The sequence below is a fragment of the Myotis daubentonii genome, chromosome 10 (genome assembly GCF_963259705.1).
Source record: "Myotis daubentonii chromosome 10, mMyoDau2.1, whole genome shotgun sequence".
Taxonomy (NCBI): domain Eukaryota; kingdom Metazoa; phylum Chordata; class Mammalia; order Chiroptera; family Vespertilionidae; genus Myotis; species Myotis daubentonii.
The window spans coordinates 55,814,704-55,839,545 of NC_081849.1; the positions used below are offsets into that span (position 1 = coordinate 55,814,704).

General features: G+C 33.6%; 1 protein-coding gene across 2 annotated transcripts in view; it reads right to left on the bottom strand.

Annotated features, from left to right (window-relative positions):
- DGKB (diacylglycerol kinase beta) overlaps window positions 1-24,842 on the bottom strand; it is a 524,454-nt gene that overhangs the window by 129,432 nt on the left and 370,180 nt on the right. For both annotated transcript variants that reach the window (XM_059712461.1, XM_059712459.1), the window contains 2 exons: window positions 15,568-15,658; window positions 7,000-7,195 (listed from right to left, as the gene is read on the bottom strand). In XM_059712461.1, coding sequence (XP_059568444.1) covers window positions 7,000-7,195; window positions 15,568-15,658 — 287 coding nt within the window. The remainder of the gene's footprint in view (window positions 1-6,999; window positions 7,196-15,567; window positions 15,659-24,842) is intronic.

Below are 24,842 nucleotides of genomic sequence, written 5' to 3' on the forward strand. Positions count from 1 at the left end.
GTCTCTCCTCTCTGGGTCCTAGGAAGAATCAGGGTTTTAGTCCTCTTAGCACCGTGCACAGACAGCAAATACGGCAGGGTTGGGGCGTGTACAGTGTAAAGTACATGGAAGAGGGTATTCTTGGGAAACTGGTACATAGTACATTTTACACAAGATCATGAAGAATAAAAATATTGTTTATACTAAGTATTCAAAACTGGGACTGTGCAAATTATACAAAGTGGTGGGAGCTGAAGTATTTGCCTGGTGCAATTTGCCACACTTTAGTATTTTTTGTTCTACCTTCAATTTTTGCCGTGCCCATGTACTGCCAGTATCATTGCTTAGTTTTGGCTTTTACTTAAGTAAATTTATTTTAAAAATTAAATTTATATTACAATTATACTTTTAAAATATCCCTTACTATAAAGAGAAAACACCTGTAATAGTAAACTATTAAATTTTAAAATATTCATCTGTAACTGCATAAACCATCTCCAATTTCCATCAGTTGAATGCCTGCTACACTTTGGGAAATTCTGTCCAAATAAGAGAATTAACAGTGGTAAATGGGAATTAAGTTATTGAAAGTTTCATAGAGACATCGTATGTTAATTAGTTTTAATAATATACCTGGCTAACTGTATCCATAGGTGGGGTAGATAGTCAACCAAGTTAATGAGGATTTAAGCAGGGAATCCAGCTGCTCCCAAAAGTACCTCCCGTTAGCTTCTGGCAAATGTTTGAAACTATGGCTTAAATATAATTACTTTTGCTCAGTGGTTTTCAAGTTTTTTAAAGCAATCAACCTCTTTTTTTTAAAGGAGCAATTTTTTAGAAACCAATAAATAAAAGAGAAACTTAGAATGTTATTTGTAAAAATACATTTTAAATGTTTAAATTGCTACCACTTTAATGCAGCAAATCTATGAAAACAATGAAGTTATTTCACGAAGACAGTTGCAGTGTCACAGGCATCCTAGTTTTCATTGATTTCTGTATTTTGTTTTGGGTACGTCGTATTGGGAATATCCTGACACTGACAGATAAGTACTTGTAAATGGTACACATTTTTTAATCTCACTTGGCTATTTTGTATCATTCTGATTTCAGTGCTAGAGAGTGGAATAGTTGGGCTTATCATCTTCAGAATTGAAACCATTTGAATAACTAAAAACTGCTCACATTACCTGAGAGATCCTCACTGTCTGGTTAAAAAATACTTCCAAAAGGTGTCTTTTTAATATCGTATTTTTCTTTTTAACTTTTTCAGTACAAGTGTATGATATGATGTTACTTGCTCTCTAGTTCAGATGTTCACCTGAAGTTTCAATTAGTCAAATTTATTTCATTCTGCATACTTAGCTGAAATGTGGTTCAATTTCATTGCTGGCTCTTTATTGGCAATGGTGAACATGTTTATATCACAAATCTGTGATAAAATGCACTTAATATACAAACTAGTAAAGGACTATTATTTTGGGGAGTGAGCTTACTAGTGCAATTTCTTTATAAGCAAAAATTTTCCAAACAGTGGTGACCATTTACTTTTAAAGTATTTGCATGGTCACCTGTTTTCATGTCCATTGATTGCTATGCTGTTTGTTGACTATGTCAAACAAAAGTACCTGAGCTTTTGGGCCTTTTAATTCTACTTAATTAACATGTGCTATGGTGGTAATGTACCCATTTTTATAATATCCTCATTCAGTATGCGAAGATATATTTTTAGATGACCATTGCAGAGCTACAGATTCTCCAGTTAATGTGACTGTTATTGATTACTAATTTACATCTGTATATATATATATATATATATATATATATAAAGATCTACACATATACATATATATATATACACATACATGTATACATGTGGATATGTAAATCTATCTACTGTTATTGATCAATTGAGAAGAAGAGGAGGAAGAGATGCAGGAGAAGAGGAAGTTGTTTTTTGTCTGATAACACAATTTAAAGGTTTGAAAGTCATTAATATGAAAAAATTATTTTATAGAAACACTTTAGGGTGTTTTTATTATAGTTTTTATTGTTTCAAAATATGGCGATAATGAATTTGAACCGCTGAAGAATTTTAGAGCACCTCTGAAGAATTGGAGTTATAACTCAGTTTGAAAAATAATGGTTTAGCTGAAGGCCTTTATTTCTTTTAAAATGCAAATATCTCTACTTTCATGTAATCAGTCATTTATACATTAATGTGCATAAATTTATTAGACATCTTGCTGATGCTTAGAATTAATTCAGAAGAGGGGGCAGCTAAGATGAACTCAGTAACTGATACAAATGGGAATGATTGACTCTTAAGGTTCAGAGCACTGGAGATGTACCTGGCCTAACTCACAGCTTTGCTTGAAGACCTGCTGTCTATATATTATACATTCATTTATATTTAAAAAAAGAAAGAAAAGAGAGAGAAAAAACAATAAAAGAAAAACCCACTAAGGAAATGTTCACTGAATTAGATGAGTGTGAGTGTGAATCTGATTCAGAATTGCATCCAACTGTTATAGAATATTTTTCTGGAACAACAATGTAATTAAATGAATTACTTATAATTTTCATCAACTTGAATGAAATCAACCCCCAAATCTCCAACCAGTGAATTTCTTAACTGAAGATACTCTAATCTTATACTGTGAGTGCCCTCAAATATTGCAAGCAAATATTGTGCAGGATTTCCAGATCACGTACAGCACAATATGAATGAGAATTGAATGCTCAGAACCTAATCCTGTACCTTTGGTCTATGACACTTTTTTAAATTTAATCTTTAGTTTTGAAAGTATTACAAATGTTTCTTTACCCCCCGCCCCCCGCCATGGACCCCTTCTAGTCTGCACCCTCTTCCCCAGGCCTTCACCTCACTATTGTCTGTGTCCATGGGTTATGCATATTCATATAAATTCATTGTTTCATCTCTTCCCACCCACCCAACCACCCACCCCCACCTTTCCTCTGAGATTGGACAGTCTGTTCCATGCTTCTATGTCTCTGGATCTATTTTGTTCACTAGATTATTTTGTTCTTTAGTTTCCACATATGAGTGAGGTCATGTGATGCTTCTCTTAAACTGACTGGTTTATTTTGCCTACCATAATATTCTCCGGGTTCCTCTGTGCTATCTCAAAGGGTAACAGATAATTCTTTTTTTATAGCTATGTAGTATTCCATAGTGTAAATGTACCACAGCTTTTTTATCCGCTCATCTACTGGTGGGCATTTGGGCTGTTTCCAGTTCTTAGCTATCATAAACAGAGGTGCTATATACATAGGGGTGCATGTATTCTTTCTGATTGGTGTTTTGGGCTTCTTAGGATATATTCCTAGAAGTGGGATCACTGGTTATGAGACATTATGTAATTAAAAAGAAAACTTGTAAACTTTTTTCTTAATATATTAGTATATCCTTCTACTAAATAAAATAATTTACCTTTATTACCAAAAATCTAGTTCTACATGATTTCCCAACTCTACCACCCACATCAACAAAAGCTTTCTAAGATTTATGGAAACAAGGATCCACTACAATATAGTAAACATTTATTTTAAACTTTAGTGTTTTATGGAAGCATATCAGGAAAATTATTAGTTAATATTTTGAGAAAATGCTCCTGATAAAAAAGTTACACTACTCAATTTTTCACTTTCTTACTAATATAGTAAAATACATTAATTTAAATCTGGGTTAAAGAAATATGTTGAACTAGAATCATATTTTCCATATTTCATTCTAAAGTCTATATCTTCAATCATTTTGTGTCTATTTAAAAACATATTTAGATTTAAAATGCTCATTGACCCTCACATTAATATCACTGTTGTTTTTGTGAAATTGAAAACACAATGAAATGATTGAATAATATACCATTTAGGAAAGGGATTCATACAGATATTTTATGTATTAAATTTCACTCCTCACTATCAAGCATAACATTTAATAATTAATAAAATAAATTTGAAATTAAAACTTCAAAGCTTGAAGATACTTAAAAAGAGGAGATATTTTCCACTATTCTGTTGCAAAATATATAAAAATAAAACATTTTCTTGGGAAATTTAATTAAAAGGAAAAAGTAATTAATATATACTAGTCAACTTTTTACATATAGCTGATAAAGTCATTTTTATCAGTGAAATTATACTTATCTTAAAATAAAACTAAACCCTGTAAGCATAGTTTAGTAAGAAGGGGAACAAAAAAATTGAGCCAATTTAGTTACAAACATCCTTCTGTTATTGTTCACCCAATGAGCTTCAAAAACTCTAATTTCTACTGTTTTTCTCCATTTTGTACTGAGAATAAATATCCCTAAATCATAAACCCTATAGATTTCCATTTTCTCCTTTCCCAAGTTTATGAAAATTAGGTCCTGATTGTTTTACACAGCAAGAAGGTAAAATGGGAAGAGATTCCTATAGTTATGAGCATTGATAGTCCATGAGAACAGTTCTGGCTGACATCTCTGTGCTTTATTCCAAATGTGTATTATTGAGAAAAGCATACAGAGAAGAAGAGTGAGGCCAGTAAACAGTATGTCTGCAGTAGCTCCATAGAGGGTATATACACTTGCCTTGGTAAAAAATACCTATGAGTCTTAAGAGTTTTAACAGCTCAGTGGGTGAACGTAGTTGGCAGTTGAGCATTGAGAATCAATTCTGATATATAACTGTAATATCTACATGCAAAGGACATGGTAACTATTGGTATGTAGTGACCAACTATAAAAATAACCCTGAAATTATTATATATATATATATATATATATATATATATATATATATATATATAACTCTTTTTTATTGCATGGACTATATTACTATGTAATGTATATCTACACATTGCTTCCCTAGGGAGAGAGCAGAGCTTTTTATGTTTGATGTTAGTATAGTCCTTGAACTAATTTTAATATTTAGAAAATTTTCGTTAACTTTCTTTGAAATTTACTAAAGTACTATTTAAATATAAATGCAATATTAATCACATTAAATCTTAGAAGTTTATAATCCTATCTAATAAAGACAGAATATGCAAATTGACCATTACTTTGTGACAAAGATGGCAGCGACCATAGCCAATAAGGAGGGGATATGCAAATTGATCCGACAAAGATGGCAGCGGCCAGGCTGGGATGCTTGCGTTGTCCCATGGCCTCTCAGGGCCTCTGGGCAGTGCGCAAAGGCGGAAGGCGGCTCTGGGCCGGAACAAAGGCGGTGCTGGCAACCAGGGGAAATAAGGCCTATTCTTGCACGAATCTTTGTGCATTGGGCCTCTAGTTATATATAATTCCCTTCAGATTTAAATTCATAGAGCCCCAAACTACTCATTTTGTCTGTTTTCTCCTTTAGAAAACATTTCCCCATGTTTTCATATAGTTGTTTTCATTTTGAGTATAAAGCACTTTAATTAATTTGGTATAAACTTACTTGTATTAAATTACACTACTTTTGAAATAGAGAAAAAGACAAATACCATATGATTCCACTTATATGTGGAATTGAAAGAAAATAATGAATGAACGAAATTGAAACAGACTCATAGATGCAAAGAGCATCTATGCTTGCCAGAGGAGAGGGGGTGGGGGACTGGTTGAAAGAGGTGAAAGGGATTAAAAAGTACAAATTGGTAGTTACAGAATAGTCATGGGGACATAAAATACAGCATAGGGAATAGAGTCAATAATATCATGGTTAAAAGCATATGATTCCAGGTGGGTAGTGAAAATATAGGGGAGAACATTTTGTAAAGTATATGATTATCTTAACCACTAAGCTGTACACCTGAAACCAATATAAAATAATATTGAAAGTTAAATGTAATTTGAAATTAAAATAAATAAATAAATTGCACTACTTTTCAAGATGTACCTCTTTAGGATTACCTACACATCTAGGGGGCATCAAAACCTCTGTCATTGGCAGGTTGTAATAAGCACTTCTGTCAAGAGGATTCCTAATGCTTTCTCCATCAATCTTTGTCATTCTTAATAGTCACCAAATTTCACATAACAGAAGTCGCTGCCTGCTACTGAAACTTGAATCAGACACCTGAAGACATTAAAACATAAAGCCATGTCCTATTACCATCAAGCCTAACAACCCTCCTCACATTTATTTTATTTATTAAAAAAATATACTCATTATTTTATTGGGCTCATAATAACCCTATAACAACTTCACATGTTGTCTTTGCACTGGGCTGACAATATGTTTTCTTAGACATCTGAACGTCATTAATAGAATTAGGTAGATTCTAAAAGGTAAAGAAATAGTATGGATGATACACATAAATTATTTGGACATGAAAAATTAGTAGAATGCTATCAATTTATCTTTGCTTATAAAATCTATTAACAGGACTTAGTTGTCAAGTCCCAATGTGATATATATTACAATGTCCTTGAAAATTCTGATTCACAACTATTCTACCCTATTTTGTTTGTCCTTTGCCCCCTGTTCCCCAGGTTTCCTAATTGTTGTTATTAAATTTCTGAAATAATAGCAGATAATTGAAATTTATTGTGGGATATTTAAACATGCAATTATATATGGTACTTAGAACAAGAGCTTAATATAAGATACTTCAATGTCACAGCCTGACTGAGCAAAGCCACGAATAAAAAATCTTGCAGCACAACCTTAGAAAGGCTTTAACCAGCCCTTGTTAGAGCAACTGGAGCACCCTGAGCAAGACCATCACATTCCAGAATTTAATGTACAATAAACGCTATATTATTATACTCTGAATATCCAGATGTATTTGTTGTCTATAGGATGCTATATACCCAAAGGAGAATAAAGGAGAAAAAAGAAAAATACAGTCAGTGTACACATGATTGTAGAATCTGTTATGATATAATGTAATTACACATGCATATCTGATTGTGAAAAACACAACTTATTAAATCTATAGACGATAGTGATGAGATATTCTTTAATTTTAATGTAGCCTCAAAAGAAGATTAAAATAAATTTAACAAATAATGTGAGAAAACTTACCTTGACTTGCAAACTTCAACTCTTTGGCATCTGTGAGTGTGGTCCTTTTGTCAGATCCTTTCTTCTCTATCCGACGATGGCTTCTTCTTTTCTTAGACTCTCCCCAAAGATTGGATCCTCCATGCATGCTTGGTATATTCAAGATAGCAATTCCTTCCAGAGAGATGTTTATTAAATCTATCTGAACTCCATCACACTGATCAGTAAAAAGAAAAGAACAGAAAGATATTTTTTCTTTCTTTCCTTGATTTCTCCTTTTGTATTTCTTTATCTTTTAATAAGAACTTTAAAATCCATAATCTTGTCATTTCTAAATAAGCTTTACAAGAACACTTCAATAGTTACCCTAAATGTCAATATAAAACAGATGATAACATTAACCTGTTATTCAGACTCTTTAAAAATGATCAAATTGAATCATCAGTTTCTTTTTGTTTATAGAAAACCTTTGGGAAAGAGATGTGTTAGTAACTGCATGTATAACAAGTTATAAATTTCTAATGTGTTACAAAAAGCTTGATTCTGGGAAGTTTGGTCAAATTTTAGGTGGAAATTTTAATGATTGCCTCCTTCTTAGAACACACTTCAAGGCAATATTAAGAGAAAGTGAATAAGAAGAGGCTTTTGAAAAAAGAAAAGTACAAAACAGAATTTGCAAGAGCTCTGAATTACATTAGAGTGACCAATGATAGTTTTTTTGTTTTTCTTTCTAGATTAAGTTCCAAATACAGTCTTAAAGGCAATGAGAAACATAATTGTCTAAATGAATATGGCGGACTAGGCAGGCTGAGTGAGGGAAATGCCAAGAGTAGCAGTAAATGTAATCACTAACCCATCATTACTTTATAGCTGCTGTAACAATGAATTAAAAAATAAAAACCATTAATTAGGCAGGTTTTTTTCTGTTTGTATGATAAATACAAAACTTTCTAACAGACACAGTGGTAAATTTTAAAATATTTTGAATTCTCTCTTCATTTCCACTGATGGACATGTGTAGAGAGTGACAGGCTATACTGTATTTTTGGAGTCCCTCATTTCTTTTGAGTTTTCTAAAATGGTAATAATCTTATATAATAAAAGGCTAATATGCAAATTGATCAAACTATGGAACGACAGGTTGCTATAATGCGCACTGACCAGTGGTTCAATGCAGGAGCTGCCCCCTGGTGGTCAGTGTGCTCCCACAGTGGGAGGGCTGCTCAGCTATATGCCTGGCAAGAGCGGCGGTAGTGGCAGGACCCTCTCCTGCCTTCGAGGCAGCACTAAGGATGTCCGACTGCCAACTTAGGCTCGATCCCCATGAAAAGCAGGCCTAAGCTGTCAGTCAGACATGCCCTGAGGGCTCCCGGACTGCGAGAGGGTGCAAGGCTAGGCTGAGGGACCCCCTCCCACCCCTGAGTGCATGAATTTTGTGCACTGGGCCTCTAGTCACAAATAAAACCCAGACATTGTTCTTGCATGTTCAATTATAAGTCAATATGAGGAGAGAGATATAAATACATAAGTTTAGTTTATAAAAAACTTTGTTGGTTATATGTATTTCAGAACTTGAAGGATATCTACAGTGGGGGTGTTTTATGTATCGTGTCATAGTCTAGGAAAAAGACATTGAGAGCAATCATCATTTTCTTCTCATGGCAATCATGATTTCTGAACCTAAACGAGCTAATGCTATGTCAACACGATAAAAACAAAAACTAAACAAATAGAAAATCTTCATCTTTTTCCACTTCTGCCTCATCATACTGAACCTCATACTGCATCTTAGTCACTAAAATGTAAGCACTGTGAAATAAAGCATCACATCTTGAGCCTACTTGGCAGGGCTAGAAACAAATTCTAGAGAAGGTGCCAAGTTTTCATTCAAATTGCTTCAATGAGGGTGAAACCAAGGTCTGGATAATGTCTACTCCTCCCCCCCGACCCCCCACCCCAAAAAACAACTGATTTTTTTTCTTCCTTTTCATGTATTAAATTAAGATGATTTCTTTTTACTAAAGAATTCTACTCATGTGTATACTCACTTACCGCTATATATTCTAGATAAACAGATATTAATTTCATAATTAAAAGTAATCTTGTGTAAATACCCTGCAGGCCTCAATGAATCAAACACATACTGTGTGTCAGGCCTCCCACTGTCTTCAAGTGGAATGTACTGGCTGGATAATTAGATAGTACATATTTTTTAACCTTATTTGCATGCATATTATATCTTTTGCACACTGACAAGCAGCAGTAACAACAAAAGTCAGATTACCACAGGGAATTCCCACAAAGAAGTCTTCATTCCTTATAATTTGCAGCCTAAATTAAAATAATTTGATCTTTGACAAGGATGAAATGTCAAGCAGAAGGGGGTCCCCTACAAGCCATGGCCTGTGGCTTCTGAAATCTGCCTAATTTATGTCAGTCACTTCTTAATACATATTTAAGTATTACACGAAAAAGATGATAAATATGCAATCTGACACCTTTGGTATTTCCCTGCTGTTAATTTATAAAGGTCTGGTTTCCCCCAAACCGACTAAAATCACTTAAATAACAGAAGAATTGAGAAATAAACTGAAGTTGGGGCCTGGCTTCCATTTTCACTCAATATTGAACACAGCAGGTAGGACACTAAGACAATTATGTGACTAGGCCTTAGAACCCCACTGTGACAAGTTACTTTCAGAATTAGTGAAGAAGTCTTCCTTTGTTCTTATGCCTAAAAGGAAAGCACATTGGCAAATAGGCTGAAAATAATGAACTGGGGAAGCTACATGTGACAATTGAAAAATACCAGTAGATACCATTATTCATGTTTTCAATCTTCAGCGTCTGGTCACATGTAGTTTTAAGGAAACAGAGTAAGTAGCTCTTTAACAAAGTTAAAAAAAAAATCACTGAGTCCCAATAAAGGACTTATGAAGAACACTGAGGTTCCCATGAGAGGAGGACAGTGTACTTACATAAATTGCTATTTATTAGTGATTTGTTTCCACTAGTTCTTGACCCCAGACTACCTTCCTCTGTTTGCTTTAACATTATGTTCATTAGTCAGGAAACTTTCAGTGCTCGTCCTGATGGAGACCAGGAATTGTCTGGTGCGCACCAGCGGAGCGCATGGAAATAAAAGCTGAGGTGAGAGCTATGAAATATAAACAAGTTATAATACTGTGTCAGATAATATTTTCATCCGTTTCAACGATTTATGATTTTCAAAAAGGTAGCTACAGAGGAAAAGAATGTAAAAGCTTAAAAGCTAACAGCCTCGGTTAGTCAATAAATCCTGAATATTTTTATTATGTAGAGAAAAGGTCGTTAGCATATAGTACTATATAGTACAATGGGAGCTATTTGCAAAGTGCAAAGCTGGGATGCCATTGTATACTCTTTTCGGTTTTAAAGGGAAGATCTTATTCCATAGAAATTTACCTCAAAGAAAAGAAGATGTTTAAAAAAAATTTTTTTTTCCAATGCATTTGAATCCTGGTTTACTAATATACCCTGCACCATACTATACAAAGGTGTTAAGGGAAAGCTTTTATACGTGAATTTAGTGTTTTAGATTCAATTAATTTGACAAGAAAATTCAAAACATGTGAGGAACACTGGAGAGCTGTAAATGTGGATAATAAATTTGATAAGATAAAATTAATGATAAACTGTAAATAATTTTTTTCATACTGAGTCTAATTTTATGCTGAGGTCAGATAAAAATCATTCATATTTTGCTCAATAAGACATAAGACCCTTTGGTGCCTTTCCCAAATAATGTAATACAAACTTTGCTTTTAATATATTAAAATTTTAAAACTTTTAATTTTTCATTTATCTTTGGTAACAAAATTAGAAGATAACTGATATCCTGAAAATTAAAAATTTCAACTTTGTTAATCTCTCTCTCACTACATACATTATACGTCATCAGTTTATACACATATACACACATATTAATATGTATAAAATCCACAATTTATTTGTTTCCTTAGATTTAAAATCTTTGGCAGCAATACAATTCTTATTTCTCTTAAATTATTAAAGAAAATGTTCATCTGTTCAATTCTGCAATGGAAACATAAAATCTCTTTAACTCATAGGATTTTGAGGCAGACTAAATCAAATAATGTGTTTGCATTGCTTAGCACCAAGCACGAGGTTTAATTAATAATAGATAAAACTTAGCTATCTATAATAATAAAAGCCTAATATGCTAATAAGACCGGACAGCCAAACGACCTCAAGGACGTCATTCCAGACGTCCTTCTGGACGAAACCATGGTGGCAGGGGCCAAGGTAGAGGTGGTTAGGGATGATTAGGCAGGCAGGCGAGCAGTTAGGGGTGATCGGGCAGGCAGGCGAGGGGTTAGGGGCAATCAGGCAGGCAGGCAGAGTGGTTAGGGGCAATCAGGCAGGCAGGCGAGTGGTTAGGGGTGATTAGGCAGGCAGGCAAGTGGTTAGGGGTCATCAGGCAGGCAGGCAGACAGAGGTGGTTTGGGGCGATCAGGCAGGCAGGTGAGTGGTTAGGGGAAATCAGGCAGGCAGGCGAGCAGTTAGGGTGATAAGGCAGGCAGGCGAGCAGTTAGGAGTTATCAGGCAGGCAAGCAAGCAGTTAGGGGAAATCAGGCAGGCAGGCAGGTGAGGGGTTAGGGGCGATGAGGCAGGCAAGCAGAGTGGTTAGGGGTGATCAGGCAGACAGGCAGGCAGGTGAACAGTTAGGAGCCAGCATCCTGGATTGCGAGAGGGATGTCTGACTGCCAGTTTAGGCCTGATCCCTGAGGGCTCCCTGCGGGATCGGGCCTAAATTGGCAGTCCAACATCCCCCAAGAGTTCCTGAATGCGAGAGGGTGCAGGCTGGGCTGAGGGGAACCCCGCCCCGCCATACATGAATTTCATGCACCAGGCCTCTAGTATCATTATAAACTAGTATCTCATGATATTCATATTATTCTAAATATTCAATCCTTTTGGAAAAAGCTTCCTGTATGAAAGATAAATGTGAAATGAAGGGTCATGCAGTAAATGTGTTTTGAAGAGGATGCTTATAAAATATATATACCCATTACATGAGGCACTCTTGTACTGGAGTGGTTTTAGTCTCTGGTATATATTTTCAAACCATAGTTGGTATAATTTTAGGCCAAATAGGAAGCAACAGGAAACAGAATCGAATTTACAAATTGCTGTTTTTGTTATATTTAATTATGAAGTAACCTTGAGGGTAGAAAGGAATATTCTACTAATATGATAGACTGGATTCATTAAAAAAAGGAGAAGCAGATTTAATATTATCATCCATATACACACTCACACATACACACGCGCAAACCCCACATTTTAGAATTAAGATGAATACATAAAATTATAACAGTATTTTAAGATTTGCAAAAATAGAATGGAAAGTGCATGGCTCTGGTTCTGATTTATAAATGTTACTGTAGTGGTTTCCACAACAAGCCAGTCAATGCAGAGATGGTAAGTCAGATGTGGAGGGCATGTAGAAACACAGCCTAAGATAAATAATTTAGTTCTATTGCCCATATGTTTTGGGGGAACATTCTAAACAGTTATTCTATAAGATGTCAATGTTTTCCACATTGATTTTCATTCAAATATCTTTGCTATATGATACAACCTTTTTCTTGAACATTTTCTATTCTGTGACACATAAATGCATAATTGTGTGAATATATGCATCCATTCAGCTACTGAAGAACCCCTTGTTTGTTTCCAACTTTTGGTAGTTATTAATTAAGCTTTTATAAATATCCATGTACAGGTTTTTGCATGGACATAAGTTTTCAATTCTTTTTGGTTTTCAATTCTAATGAGTATAATTGATGGATCATATGGTAAGAGTATATTTAGTTTTGTAAGAAAGTGCCAAACTGTTTTCCAAAGTAGCTCTGTCATTTTGCATTCCCACCTTCAATGAATGAGACTTCCTCTTTCTCCACATCCACACTTGCATTTGATGTTTTCAGGCTTCTAATAGGCAGGTAGCGGTAGGTCATTGTTTTAATTTTCATTGGAGTATCATTTCTTTGCCTTCTGTGTATATTTTTTGGTGAAATGTCTGTTAAAATCTCCATCCTATTTTTCAATGGGATTGTTTACTTTCTTAATGTTGCGTTTTAAGAGTTCTTTGTATATTTTGGCTCAGAGTCCTTTATCAGATATGTCCTTTGCAAATATTTTATCTCCATTAGTGGCTTGCTTCCTCATTTTCTTGACATTGTCTTTCACAGAGCAGTTTTTAATTTCAACAAAGTCCAGTTCATCAATTGTTTCCTTGTATCTTTGGAGTGTATCTAAAAAGGCATCACCATATCCAAGGCCATCTAGGTTTATTTCCTACATTATCTTCTAAAAGTCTTATAAGTTTGGATTTTACATTTAGGACTTTTGATCCATTTTGAGTTAATTTTTGTTAAGAGTGAAGGTCAGAGGGAAGGTAGGGGATGGTGGGGGTAAGGGGGAAAGATCAACCAAAGGACTTATATGGATGCATATAAGCCTAACCAATGGACACAGACAACAGAAGGTGAGAGCAAGGTGGGGGAGCAATGGGGCGATAGGACACATATGTAATACCTTAATCAATAAAGAAAAAAATTAAAAAAAAAATAGAAATCAGTATCCCATTTAAAAAAAAAAAGAGTGAAGATCTATGTCCAGATTTTTTTTTTTTTTTTTTGCTTGTGAATGCCCAGTTATTTTAGAACCATTTGTTTAAAAGCCTTTTTTTCCTATTATATTACATTCCCTCCTTTGTCAAAGATCAGTATTTATGGAGGTCTGTCTCTGGGATCTCTAGCCTGTTCCATTGATTTATTGGTCTATTTGGTCTATTCCTTCACCAATATCATGCTGTTTTAAGTACTGTAGCTTTACACTAAATCTTGAAGTTAGGTAGTGTCAGTCTCCATTTCTGTTCTTTTTCAATTTGTTCTGGGTCTTGAACTCTCTATATAAACATTAGAATCAGTTGTCAATATTACAAAATAATGCAGGGGTGTTGATTGGGATTGTAGTGAATATATAAATTAAATTGGAAAGACTGACAACTTGAGTTTTCCTGTACATAAACAAGGAGTATCTCTCCTAGATCATTTCTTTTTTCAATCTGTGTTCAGTAGTAAGATAAGGCAAGGAAAGGTAGAGCATGTACCCTACATTCAATAAGAAGCCATACTTATAATTTTTTTTCATTTTTGCCTTCTTCTACAGATTTTATTTGAACATTCTGAGGGCAAGACATGTTCAATATCCACTAAATAATGGATTTTTAAAAATAACATTTCAGGAGGGGAAGGGAGATTTAGGTATTTCTAATAAATATATGTGCATATGCACATATACAACAGTATAAATATATAACACTATAAATATATAAATTATATATATATCTTTATGAACAGTAATCACAGAAGGTTGATGTTGGGCCCAACCCCTTCACCTCTTTGTGATTATATTCCTTTCATGGTTATCATTTAATTCAGTAATGAAGGACATTTTCCATTTTGTGACCACCAATTCTCCTAATACTTCACTTTACCCATCAACATAATGAAATTAAAGGCCAAAAAAGTTACATTCTGAAATAATACCTGAAATTTGCTGTTCTTTCCTTTAACAGTAAATTAGAAAGGTAGGATAATAAGGAACCAAGCTGGCCATTATGATATGTGGTCCATAACTACGTTTGTTTACCAAACTTTTTACTGAGTCTATGCCACTAATGATTTAGGCCTTAGAAGACAAGTTATGCATTTATTTTTTTTATTCACATTTCTCAATTCATATCAGCTAATCATTAAATGTTCTTGCTTCATAGTTCCATTCCAATGGTTTGTCTTCAACACTTATCAAAAGTTAGCTATTCCTTTTTCTTTAACCCCTAAAATCTCTCAATAAAACTAAGTCAATTTCTACTGTAACCCATTCCCAGAACTTTTATTTCTAGTATCTATATATTTTGGTAGACCTATTTGTTACAAATCTTTTTCAAATATATCTTTCCTTGCTATCTTTGCTCTCTGTCTTGGCTTTTCCACTTGCTATAAATGTAACGGGGAAACGGCAACCCCAGGAACTGAGAAAATCTAGCTAATGAATGGAATGGAATGGAAAAGTAGACTTTTTAACCTGCATTCATGAAAGTAAGTACAATTTTCGTGAACTATGTTATAAAGGTTATAAGATACTGAGACCTGAAAATAATAAGTTTTTTTTTAAATGTATCTTGCAACTTTTCTCTTCTCTTCAAGTACTTTCTTTCATCTTACTTTTTTTTTTGTATCCACACTATGTTCAGTAACTTCTCCATTGTTTTCTAAAGTTGTGTTCCAACTCTCCTTTTATATTGTATTAAAATAACTCATACTCAAACTTAACTTTATACTAATATTTCAGATAGTACTAGATTCCCAATGACTGAGAGAAATGAAATTTTAGAATCATGGATAAAGCTATATGGATTGCTCAAAACATAACTCCTTCCATGGACTACCAAAAACATATTAATAACCAAACTCAGGCCATTTCATAGTATTATAAAAGAGAATTCATTTTTCTTACTTCTATTTCTACAGATTCATGTAGCTTCTTGCAGGTTGCTGAGAAAGTTTCAGATGTTCCAAACTCAAAATACCAAAATTTGTTCTTCATTCTGGAAAAGAAAAGAACAAGCCATTTGGGCAATTATGAATAACAGAAAGGAATTTTTATATGAGGTAGCCCTGTCTTGTGTTATAATATAAGTGTTAGAAAGGGTTTGAGGACATGTATCATCCATACTGTAATAGATGGCCACATAATTTTCAAAGCTTAAATGTTGGTGTCAAATTGTATGATTGTCCCTGAGGGAATTATAAGAATGTATTGATCTGACAGATTCAAGTATATCTTTGACTTTTCTATATATTAGTTGCTCAGATTTTAATATATTATTTTAGTGCTTATTATTCTTAGCTTGTTCGTGGATGGCTTCATTTTAGAGCAACCACTCATAAAGAGAAAAATCTCTTGGCTTTTCATGGGGAAAAAAAGAAACTAAGTAAAAATGTTAAGATTTTTCTAGATGGCTATGTATTCAAAAATTGACATAATTGGATAGCGTATTAAAATGGTAGTTATCTATAATGATAAAATTTAGTATTGGAAGAATAACCATTCATCATTTCATTAAGATAGTGTCCTCTTTTATACGAACAATAGTGGGAAATTATGATACAGCATAGACGAGCTAAAGATACAACATTTTATCAATATAACAAAGTTTCAAAGAAAATATAGTTTAAAACATTTCAGTAATTAATATGGAAGTAAGATATTCAAAATATATTTTCTCCCATGACCCACTGAGCATATCTTTATTTCTTTGTGACAGTTAATTCAATTTATGATCATTTAATATAATTTTACAAAAGTTGACTAGATTTTTATGTTACCAAGTATAGGATTCAAAAATTTAATCTCATGACAAAATGCAGTTTTTAATCATACATATCCTAATGAGGTATTGATATTAGAAGTAAGTAGGTAAAATGAGATACATGCTTTCACACATAGAAACCAACAGAAAGAAATTATGTTATAATATTTGAGTATGCCCCTCCCATTAAATTATTCTTTTGGGCATAAATATTGCTATGTATCTTCTTTTACATTACCATGTAAAACATTTCAACAATTAAAAATACCTTTGGCAAGGACCTTACTACTTAATTAAATCCTATTTTATTTATGGAAAATGACATAAAACCTAATACAGTGCTTATTATTATGCTATCTTGAATATAGTTCTCTGATATGACATTACAAGTTATGAAAGTAATCTCATCCATATAGATGTAGTACTCAATATTTAGCCTCATACAAAGTTCTATTAATTTAATAAAACATTTCATTAGCTCTTGTATTAATCACATATTCAGACCAATAATGAAGACCAATATAGGTTGCAGTGGATTTTAACACTAGGAATCCTTATTCTTTTCTAGAGAATATTTTTTTTGGAGGGAGGTGGGATTATGGCCTGATTTCATATATCTGAGTTACATAAAAATAGATGTTGGTAGTTAGATAGAACTGGAATCAACACTTAACACCAAGATCTGTGTGCCTGGACCCACATGCAAATTTATATGAAAATTAATGCAAATACCTACTTTATAGTTGCACTTCTACAAATTTGTACAATGGCTAAAGTTATGTAAAACTAAAAATATTTTCCTAATAAGCCATCATTCTGATGAAAATTATATCACTCAGTATATTGAGAGGAAAAGAATGGTCTGTATGAGGTGGTCTCATGACAACTTTAGAATAATAATTAGTAGACGTTTCATGACTGTTTAGAACTGTTTTCTACATTCAGTAAGTTTTCTAACAACATTTTTTATATGGCAGTTTTACCCAGACCTTTCTGCATTCATTTATTCATACATTCATTCATTTAACAAATGTTTAGTGAGAACATTCACCTCCATATGCTACTGTGTCTAGTGTTATAGATACAAATATAAATGCAATTATTTCAATCTACAAGGATTTCAGAATGTTGTAAGATTACGGGCATATAAGATAATTTAAAATTTAATCTCCATGTGAAATATGAGCAACATACTGTGAGAAAACACTTCAATAAATCAGCTACTCAGGGAGCCCAGAGTTTTAGAAGAGAAGGTGACATTTTAATAGCTGAGTAAAAGAAGGCCAATAGGGAGAAGATGCGACAAGTTCTGAGCATTTTTAGGAGTGCAATGTAACTTCAGAGCATGCGGACTGCAAACTAACGAGGGTGTGCTTCAGAAACATGTAGGCCAAGGTAAGTTGTTTGGGCTTGAAATTTTTAAGACTATATTTTGATTGATTTCAGAAAGTAAGGGAGAGGGAGAGAAAGAGAGAGAAATATCAATGATGAGAGAGAATCACTGATAGGCTGTCTCCTGCATGCCCCCTTCCCCCACTGGGGATCGATCCCGCAACCCGGGAATGTGACCTTGACTGGAATCGAACCTGGGACCTTTCAGTCCGCAGGCGGATGCTCTATCCACTGAGCCAAACCGGCTAGGGCTGGACTTGAAATTATTGATTAACAGGCTTCTCACAGAAGTTTATTGGCAGAGGAGTCACATGGCTAGCTTTGTTATATGGGCAAATAAGTCTAGCAGAAATGAATAGGTGGGCTGGAATGTTGGAATGCTGGCATTGCGGACAGAAACATGATTGCTGGAATAGTACACATGTACTATAATTAAAGGTCTAAACCAAGTTGCAAGGGAAATAGAGAAGAGGGGATCATACCAAGAGAAATAAATGAAACGGAATCGATAGGAACGGGTGATTTTAGGTTAGACTGATTTCTGCCAGACCTAGGTTATCTCTGGAAGCACGTGGAACTGCAGACCATCACCCAACAAAAGGGCTGTGAGCTTATATTTCAACGTGTCCTGTGGCCTAATGTATATTGTATTGCAGTTTGAAAATTAAATATAAATACATGAAGCTTCTGATAGCAGATAAATGATCACTCCTTATTTGCTTTCCATTCTGTCCATCAATGTTCCTTATAGCTTAATTGGGATGATGAGGAGCTTATATCAGCTAACCAACATACACCTTCATAAACACAAGAAACGACATTCTGGGAATTTACATTCAGTTTTTATTCACCATATGAGTTAGCATTACTGCTCATGTGCAAAAGCTGCTTTAAATTCTCCATTATTACAACCATTTTATGCTTCACTTAGATAAATATATGGAGGTAATAAAAAGCACATAGAATCAGATTCCACATGACAAATTAAAAGCTGTTAAATTTTATTTTTTTTTCAGCCCAACTGGTCTTTGGGTTGTAGAAATGCAACAAAACCCCACCACATTTAAGCATGTATGCTATTTATTTTTACAGCTCACATTAGAAAATGATAGAAATAATTCAAACTCAAATCTGTTAGAGAAAACATATAGCTTTGGACTTTAAAAATAAGAAAACTGGACATTTAACCCACTGTGAAATGTTCAAACCAAAGTCTTATTTACTGCATTCACAGACAGAATTTGTATTTGCAAGATGATGAGAAACAGCCTACAAACAGAGTTATTTATACTATAATTTAAGTCATCAATATATTAAAATCTATTTCAGTTCATTTAATTGTAAATCTATAGGTTTCAGGCTAATATTTAAAGTGTTTGCCTACCAGAAGTTCAGGTAAAAATGAATAAATTAACTCAAATTTGCCAGGCATTTTCTTAAACAGGGGGATAAAGGAACTATTGGAACTTCTTGCTCAAGTGAAAAAGCATTCTTGTCATAATGAAAGTTAACTAATATTTAGTTCTCCAAGTTCTAAACTTTCAAAGAAGTAATTTAATTTCTAGCAAAGTATTTTTCTTGGAATTTTTCTTCCTGGTTTGCATGGGGTTTTGCTGGTTTGTCTGTTTTGTTTTGGCTTTTGTCTGGTAGGTAATTTTAACGCAGCAAACATAAAACAAAACAAACAAAAGGTGAACAGGTAGCGCATTTCCCAAAAAGAACCTAATTAGTTATGAAGCTCATTTCTAACAAACAGGGGTGAAATTGCCTCATTTATCTTATACTACAAAGCTCAAAAGTCATAAACACAGAAATCTTTATTTCAGTGAAATTACTCTTAAAGGTCAATTTTCTCATAGGTGTGTTTCTTCTATTATTTTATGTATATAGTGACAATATAGGAAGGCCATTTAATATGGATAGTAAAAAACCTTCTATTACGTTCCTAAATCCATTTTCAAGAATTCTTAACTAAGAGATTCTATCTACACTGTATGGATAACATGCTCATTAAATAAAGTCCTTTTCAATCTTTGTTTTTGAAACAAAAGCAAAAAAAAAAAAAAATAATGTCCTAAGTAGATTAGTTACAATGGATGTAAATGATTTTTTTTTTTTACTCATTAAGGATGTTTCAAAAACCTCATCTTTAAAAAAAAAAAAAAATATATATATATATATATATATATATATATATATATATATATATATATATATATATATTCTTTTTGGTTTCAGAGATGAAGGGAGAGAGAGAGAGAAACATCAATGATGAGAGAGACTCATTGATCAGCTGCCTCCTGCACGCCCCACACTGGGGATTGAGATTGCAACCCAGATATGTGCCCTTGACAGGAATCAAACCCATGACCCTAAAGTTGGCAGGCTGACACTCTATCCACTGAACAAAACTGGCTATGGTCCTTATCTTATTTCATTGGCTTTCTTTCATGTCTGCCCTATTATGAAAGCATTTCAACCGCCATTTCAAATTGGTATTAAAAATCATTTTCTCATGGAGAATAATGTTTCTAACAATTCAAGAACTTAATTTTAATAATAAAATTCAGTTTGAAGATTTGATGGAATACTCTTGAAACATAGCCAGAGTTTTAAACTTAGCTAATAATATTGGTGAAGAGAGAAATGGCACTGTTGGGGTAAGTCGGAGATTTTTAACGGGTGTGCCACAAGAATTTTTAAAATATGCAATACCTGTCTATTTAGTTGGAAGCATTAAACTATTTTTCTTAGACTATCAAATAAAAAAAAGGACAACAGCCAACACAACAATAGCTGTCCAGCATAAATGAGTCAAAATTATATCTATTTTTTGTCAGATTGGCAAAAAATATATTTTTGGTGTGCCGCAGATTTTTAGTAATCCATTTATGTGTGCAATGACACGAAAAAAGGCTGAAAGTCACTGGGGTGTTTAAAGTGGTACATTTATGTCATAGGATCCATTCAGTTTTATTTGCTTTTCATTGCCAAGAGACATTACACTAAACCTAATTACAGGTTTACTCATGTATCCCTAAACATAGTGAGGCATTACTTTTAAAAACACACCACAAATCAAATGGAAGGCCTGGGTGGGACCTGATTCCACCAGTGGATGAGCTGAGCCTGAAATCTGTAGCTCAACGCAGCAGCATCCTGGGGTCTCGGCATGTGGGCAGGGCCTTGGGGCCTTGGCATTGCCACACCCAGAGGTTAGTACAGGAGTGAAGGTGGGGGCACTTGGGCTTTACATTTTGGTCGCCTCTTGAAGTCTCCTATAAACTAAATGCCATGGGTATGGACTACAGGAACAGGCATTTTTTAAAAAATATATTTTTATTGCTTTCAGAGAGGAAGGGAAAGGGAGAGAGAGAAACATCAATGATGAGAGAGAATCATTGATCGGCTGCCTCCTGCACACCCCACACTGGGGATCGAGCCCATAACCTGTGCATGTGCCCTGACCTGGAATTGAATCATGACCTCCTGGTTCATAGGTCAATGCTCAACCACTGAGCAACGCCGGCTGGGCAGAATAGGCATTGTTAAAGAACTAAGCCCCACACCTAACTCAAATGCAATCAGCAATTCAATATTGATTGATAACTATAAATTGTCTGATAAATGGTTATGAAAAAGATTGTTCAAGTTTGAGTATCGGAATAAATGGGAAGTTTTACTACAATTTATAAAAATTATAGCATAAAGCATTTAAGTATATAAAAATTATGTATTTGCTTGCAGAAACCAGAAACTACAATTTCATGACAATTACTATCCCTACGAACATTCTAGATGCAGAAGTAACCCAAATTCTATATCATATTTTTAAAAAGAACTACATTTTACTGAAGCCCTCAAACTCATGTTTTATTTTAAAATAGCTATTTATACTTCTCTCATAGCAGGAGAATTATGTTAATATTATTTCATAAGAAACATGGCTGTAATTACTATAGTGGGGACATTTTATGTTCATACCAAAAAGAACACACATTTTTCATGTCTCCAAACAATAAGATATAATTTTTAATGACATATAAAAATGCCTGTATCTAATGCTCATTCATAAGATATGCTTGTTAAGTCCCAGGAGGCAATGAAACAAGTCATAGAAACTTCAGACAGAATCACATAATACTCTGTCTTAGTTTGTGAAAAAAGATGGATATTCTAAAAATACAATTTTTAACCTGAATTACTTTTACAAGAGCAAAGAAAGTTTCTCCTATGTAAGTATATGAAAAGATGCTCCCAAAGTCAAATATTTTAGCACATTTTTTTCAAATATTTTCCAATTCTCTTTTAAAAAGTAAATGAATATGTGGCTCTATGAGTAATTTTTTTTTGCCTATAAAAACTTTGTAGCATAATACTAATGAATTATTTTTTTCTAAATATTTCTTTCTCTGCTTGTTATTGCACACTAGAAATAATTAGGAGAGTTAAAGTGGAAAGTATAAAAGCAGTAGTGATACCACATTGCAGTGTCCATGCTAAAGAAGAATATGCATACTAAGCACCCAAAGAGGAATAATAAATTACTAATGACAGCAAACGCAAAACTAAACCTACAAAGTAGCTAAATAATGTCTAAGCATGTTTAGAACTCAATAGCTTTCAATAATAATTAGATGTTTATTATTTAAATAACTTATAATAATTAAAGTTTCCCTAAGAAAACTATCAGGAATATTAATTCAAGTTTGTGATAGCAACCATTGCTATTGTTACTGAGCATGGCCACAGGTAAACTCAATGAGATTTAGTTTACAAGTCACACTCCCAATATCACATGGTCTAAGACTGTACATAATGAACTGAGTAGCAGGATTTCCTAAAGCAGAAACTTGGTCATGGTTTCCAAAGACTCTTCGTAACAGTTTCTCAACCTATCCTCATTCCTTTTCTCTAATTGCATAGTTACCAAGCAACGTGGGGGTTAATTTGACTTTCCATGGATTTTGAGATTATGAATATGATGTTTTGAATTCTAAAATTGTTTTCATCCCTGAAAAGGAAACACCACCACCTTCCCTCTATTTTTTTTTTAATTTATCTGTATTGTTGACAGTATTACTGTTTGTATGTTTTTTCCCATTGACCCCACACCCACCCCTCCCAAGGCTTAACCACTCTATAGTCTGTGTCCAGGGCCTATACAGATATGCATACAAGTTCCCCAGTTAATCACACCCCCACTTCCCTCTGAAATAAGTGGTATATAATTCTTATTATTTGGTAAACTTAAGCAAGTGAATTAAGAGTTTGATCATTTGGGGTGCCATAATACAATTATGTTTTTGCATTTACCAAAATGAGGATAGATTGGACTATGACTATATACTCAAGATACTGCCCACCTGGAGGTCTGCTGGGAAGCCAAAATAGGCTTTGTAGATAGCAGGGACAACTAGCTGAATAACACAGATTTAATATGTTGAGCTAGACAGTAAAAGAATTGCTTGCCATATTCCCTCTCTATTACTTACCAATTGAATTTCTTTATCTTCCTTCCCTCCCTTCCCTTCCCCTTCCTTCCTTCCTTCCTTCCTTCCTTCCTTCCTTCCTTCCTTCCTTCCTTCCTTCCTTCCTTCCTTCCTTCCTTCCTTCCTATCTTATTTATTTGCTTTTACTGAATGTACTATGCTAATCAACTATTTAAACACCAAATATAAGACAACAAAGTTGTTTTTTAATGTTAATATAGTTCAATAGGTATATAAGGAACACCTATTTAATTTCAGGGAAGTTAAATAAATGCAGGAGTTTCACTAAATTTAATGCTAAAGAAAAATCCTGATTTTTCTGTCCTGACTCATGGACAACTGCTTACAACTAAAATATAAATTGACTGATAACTCTGTCCAGTGAATATGAGGAGTCAACAAATAAATAACATCTGAAATCACTAAACAAAGCAGTTTCAAAATACAACCTAAGGTCAACATATTAAAAAAAAAGATTACACAAATATTTTTGAAAAACATTTACTTTTAGCACTAAAAGTGTCAATTAATTTTTCAGTTACTATCTTTAGTGCCATAGAATAATTTTAAATCAATAATTATGTACCATTAGAACAAATTATACCTTGCTATGTCTCTTAACCAATTTTAGATGCTATATTTTATAAAACTTGTAAAAAAAAAAAAAGGAAAAACTGACATCTTTATAGTTCCTTCACACATCATTTCCCTTACCTATATTCTGTGAAGACAATCATGCTTCACAACTTAAAAAAAAAGAAAAGGTTTTACTAAAACTTGCTTCTATTCTCTGAAAATTAGTTAGGTGTTTTACCTTTTGTTTTTCTTCACACATCAGCAATCCTTTTCTGCTTCTGTAACAAGAAGCAAAACTTTGCATTTTCAAAATGCTGTTCACCTTAAAACTTCTCTCACACTAGAACTAAAAAATGGGGCAATTCTGCTTTTTCTAATGCTATAGGGGAGTGGCTTTACTAACACATTCATTATCTTGTATAAAAATGATACGGATGGGAATCAGACTACTTGAGTTATATTGAAAATATTGATATTTTAATCAAATTGAAGAATTATATAGTCTAACACATGAATCAGTAAATCCATTATTATTTAGATTGCATTTTTTGGCACTGATATATATCTTGAGGGACGCAGATGACTCCCTGGAATATCATGATCTGTTTTTGTTTCCAGCCAAGATGCTGTAATTTATATAAAATATTCAGGCTGACTTGTGTATAAGCTAATTGACAGATGCAGGCATTATCATTTGGGGTTATTCATTGTGCTGGTGCATTCAAGTACATGGAAGATAATTCAAAGATGGATGGTAAAACAAATATTTCTTCTCCAGTATTATTACTGCTTTATTTTTACAATACGCCTAGCTCATATGCTATTTTCTCATGTTTGAAATTATGCCCATATAAGCAGATAATACATGGAGATGAATTCCAGTTAGAAAGACTTTTATAAGATAAAACTACTTTCAATTTGCATCACCATCAACAAACCACCACTTTTTTTCTATGTTA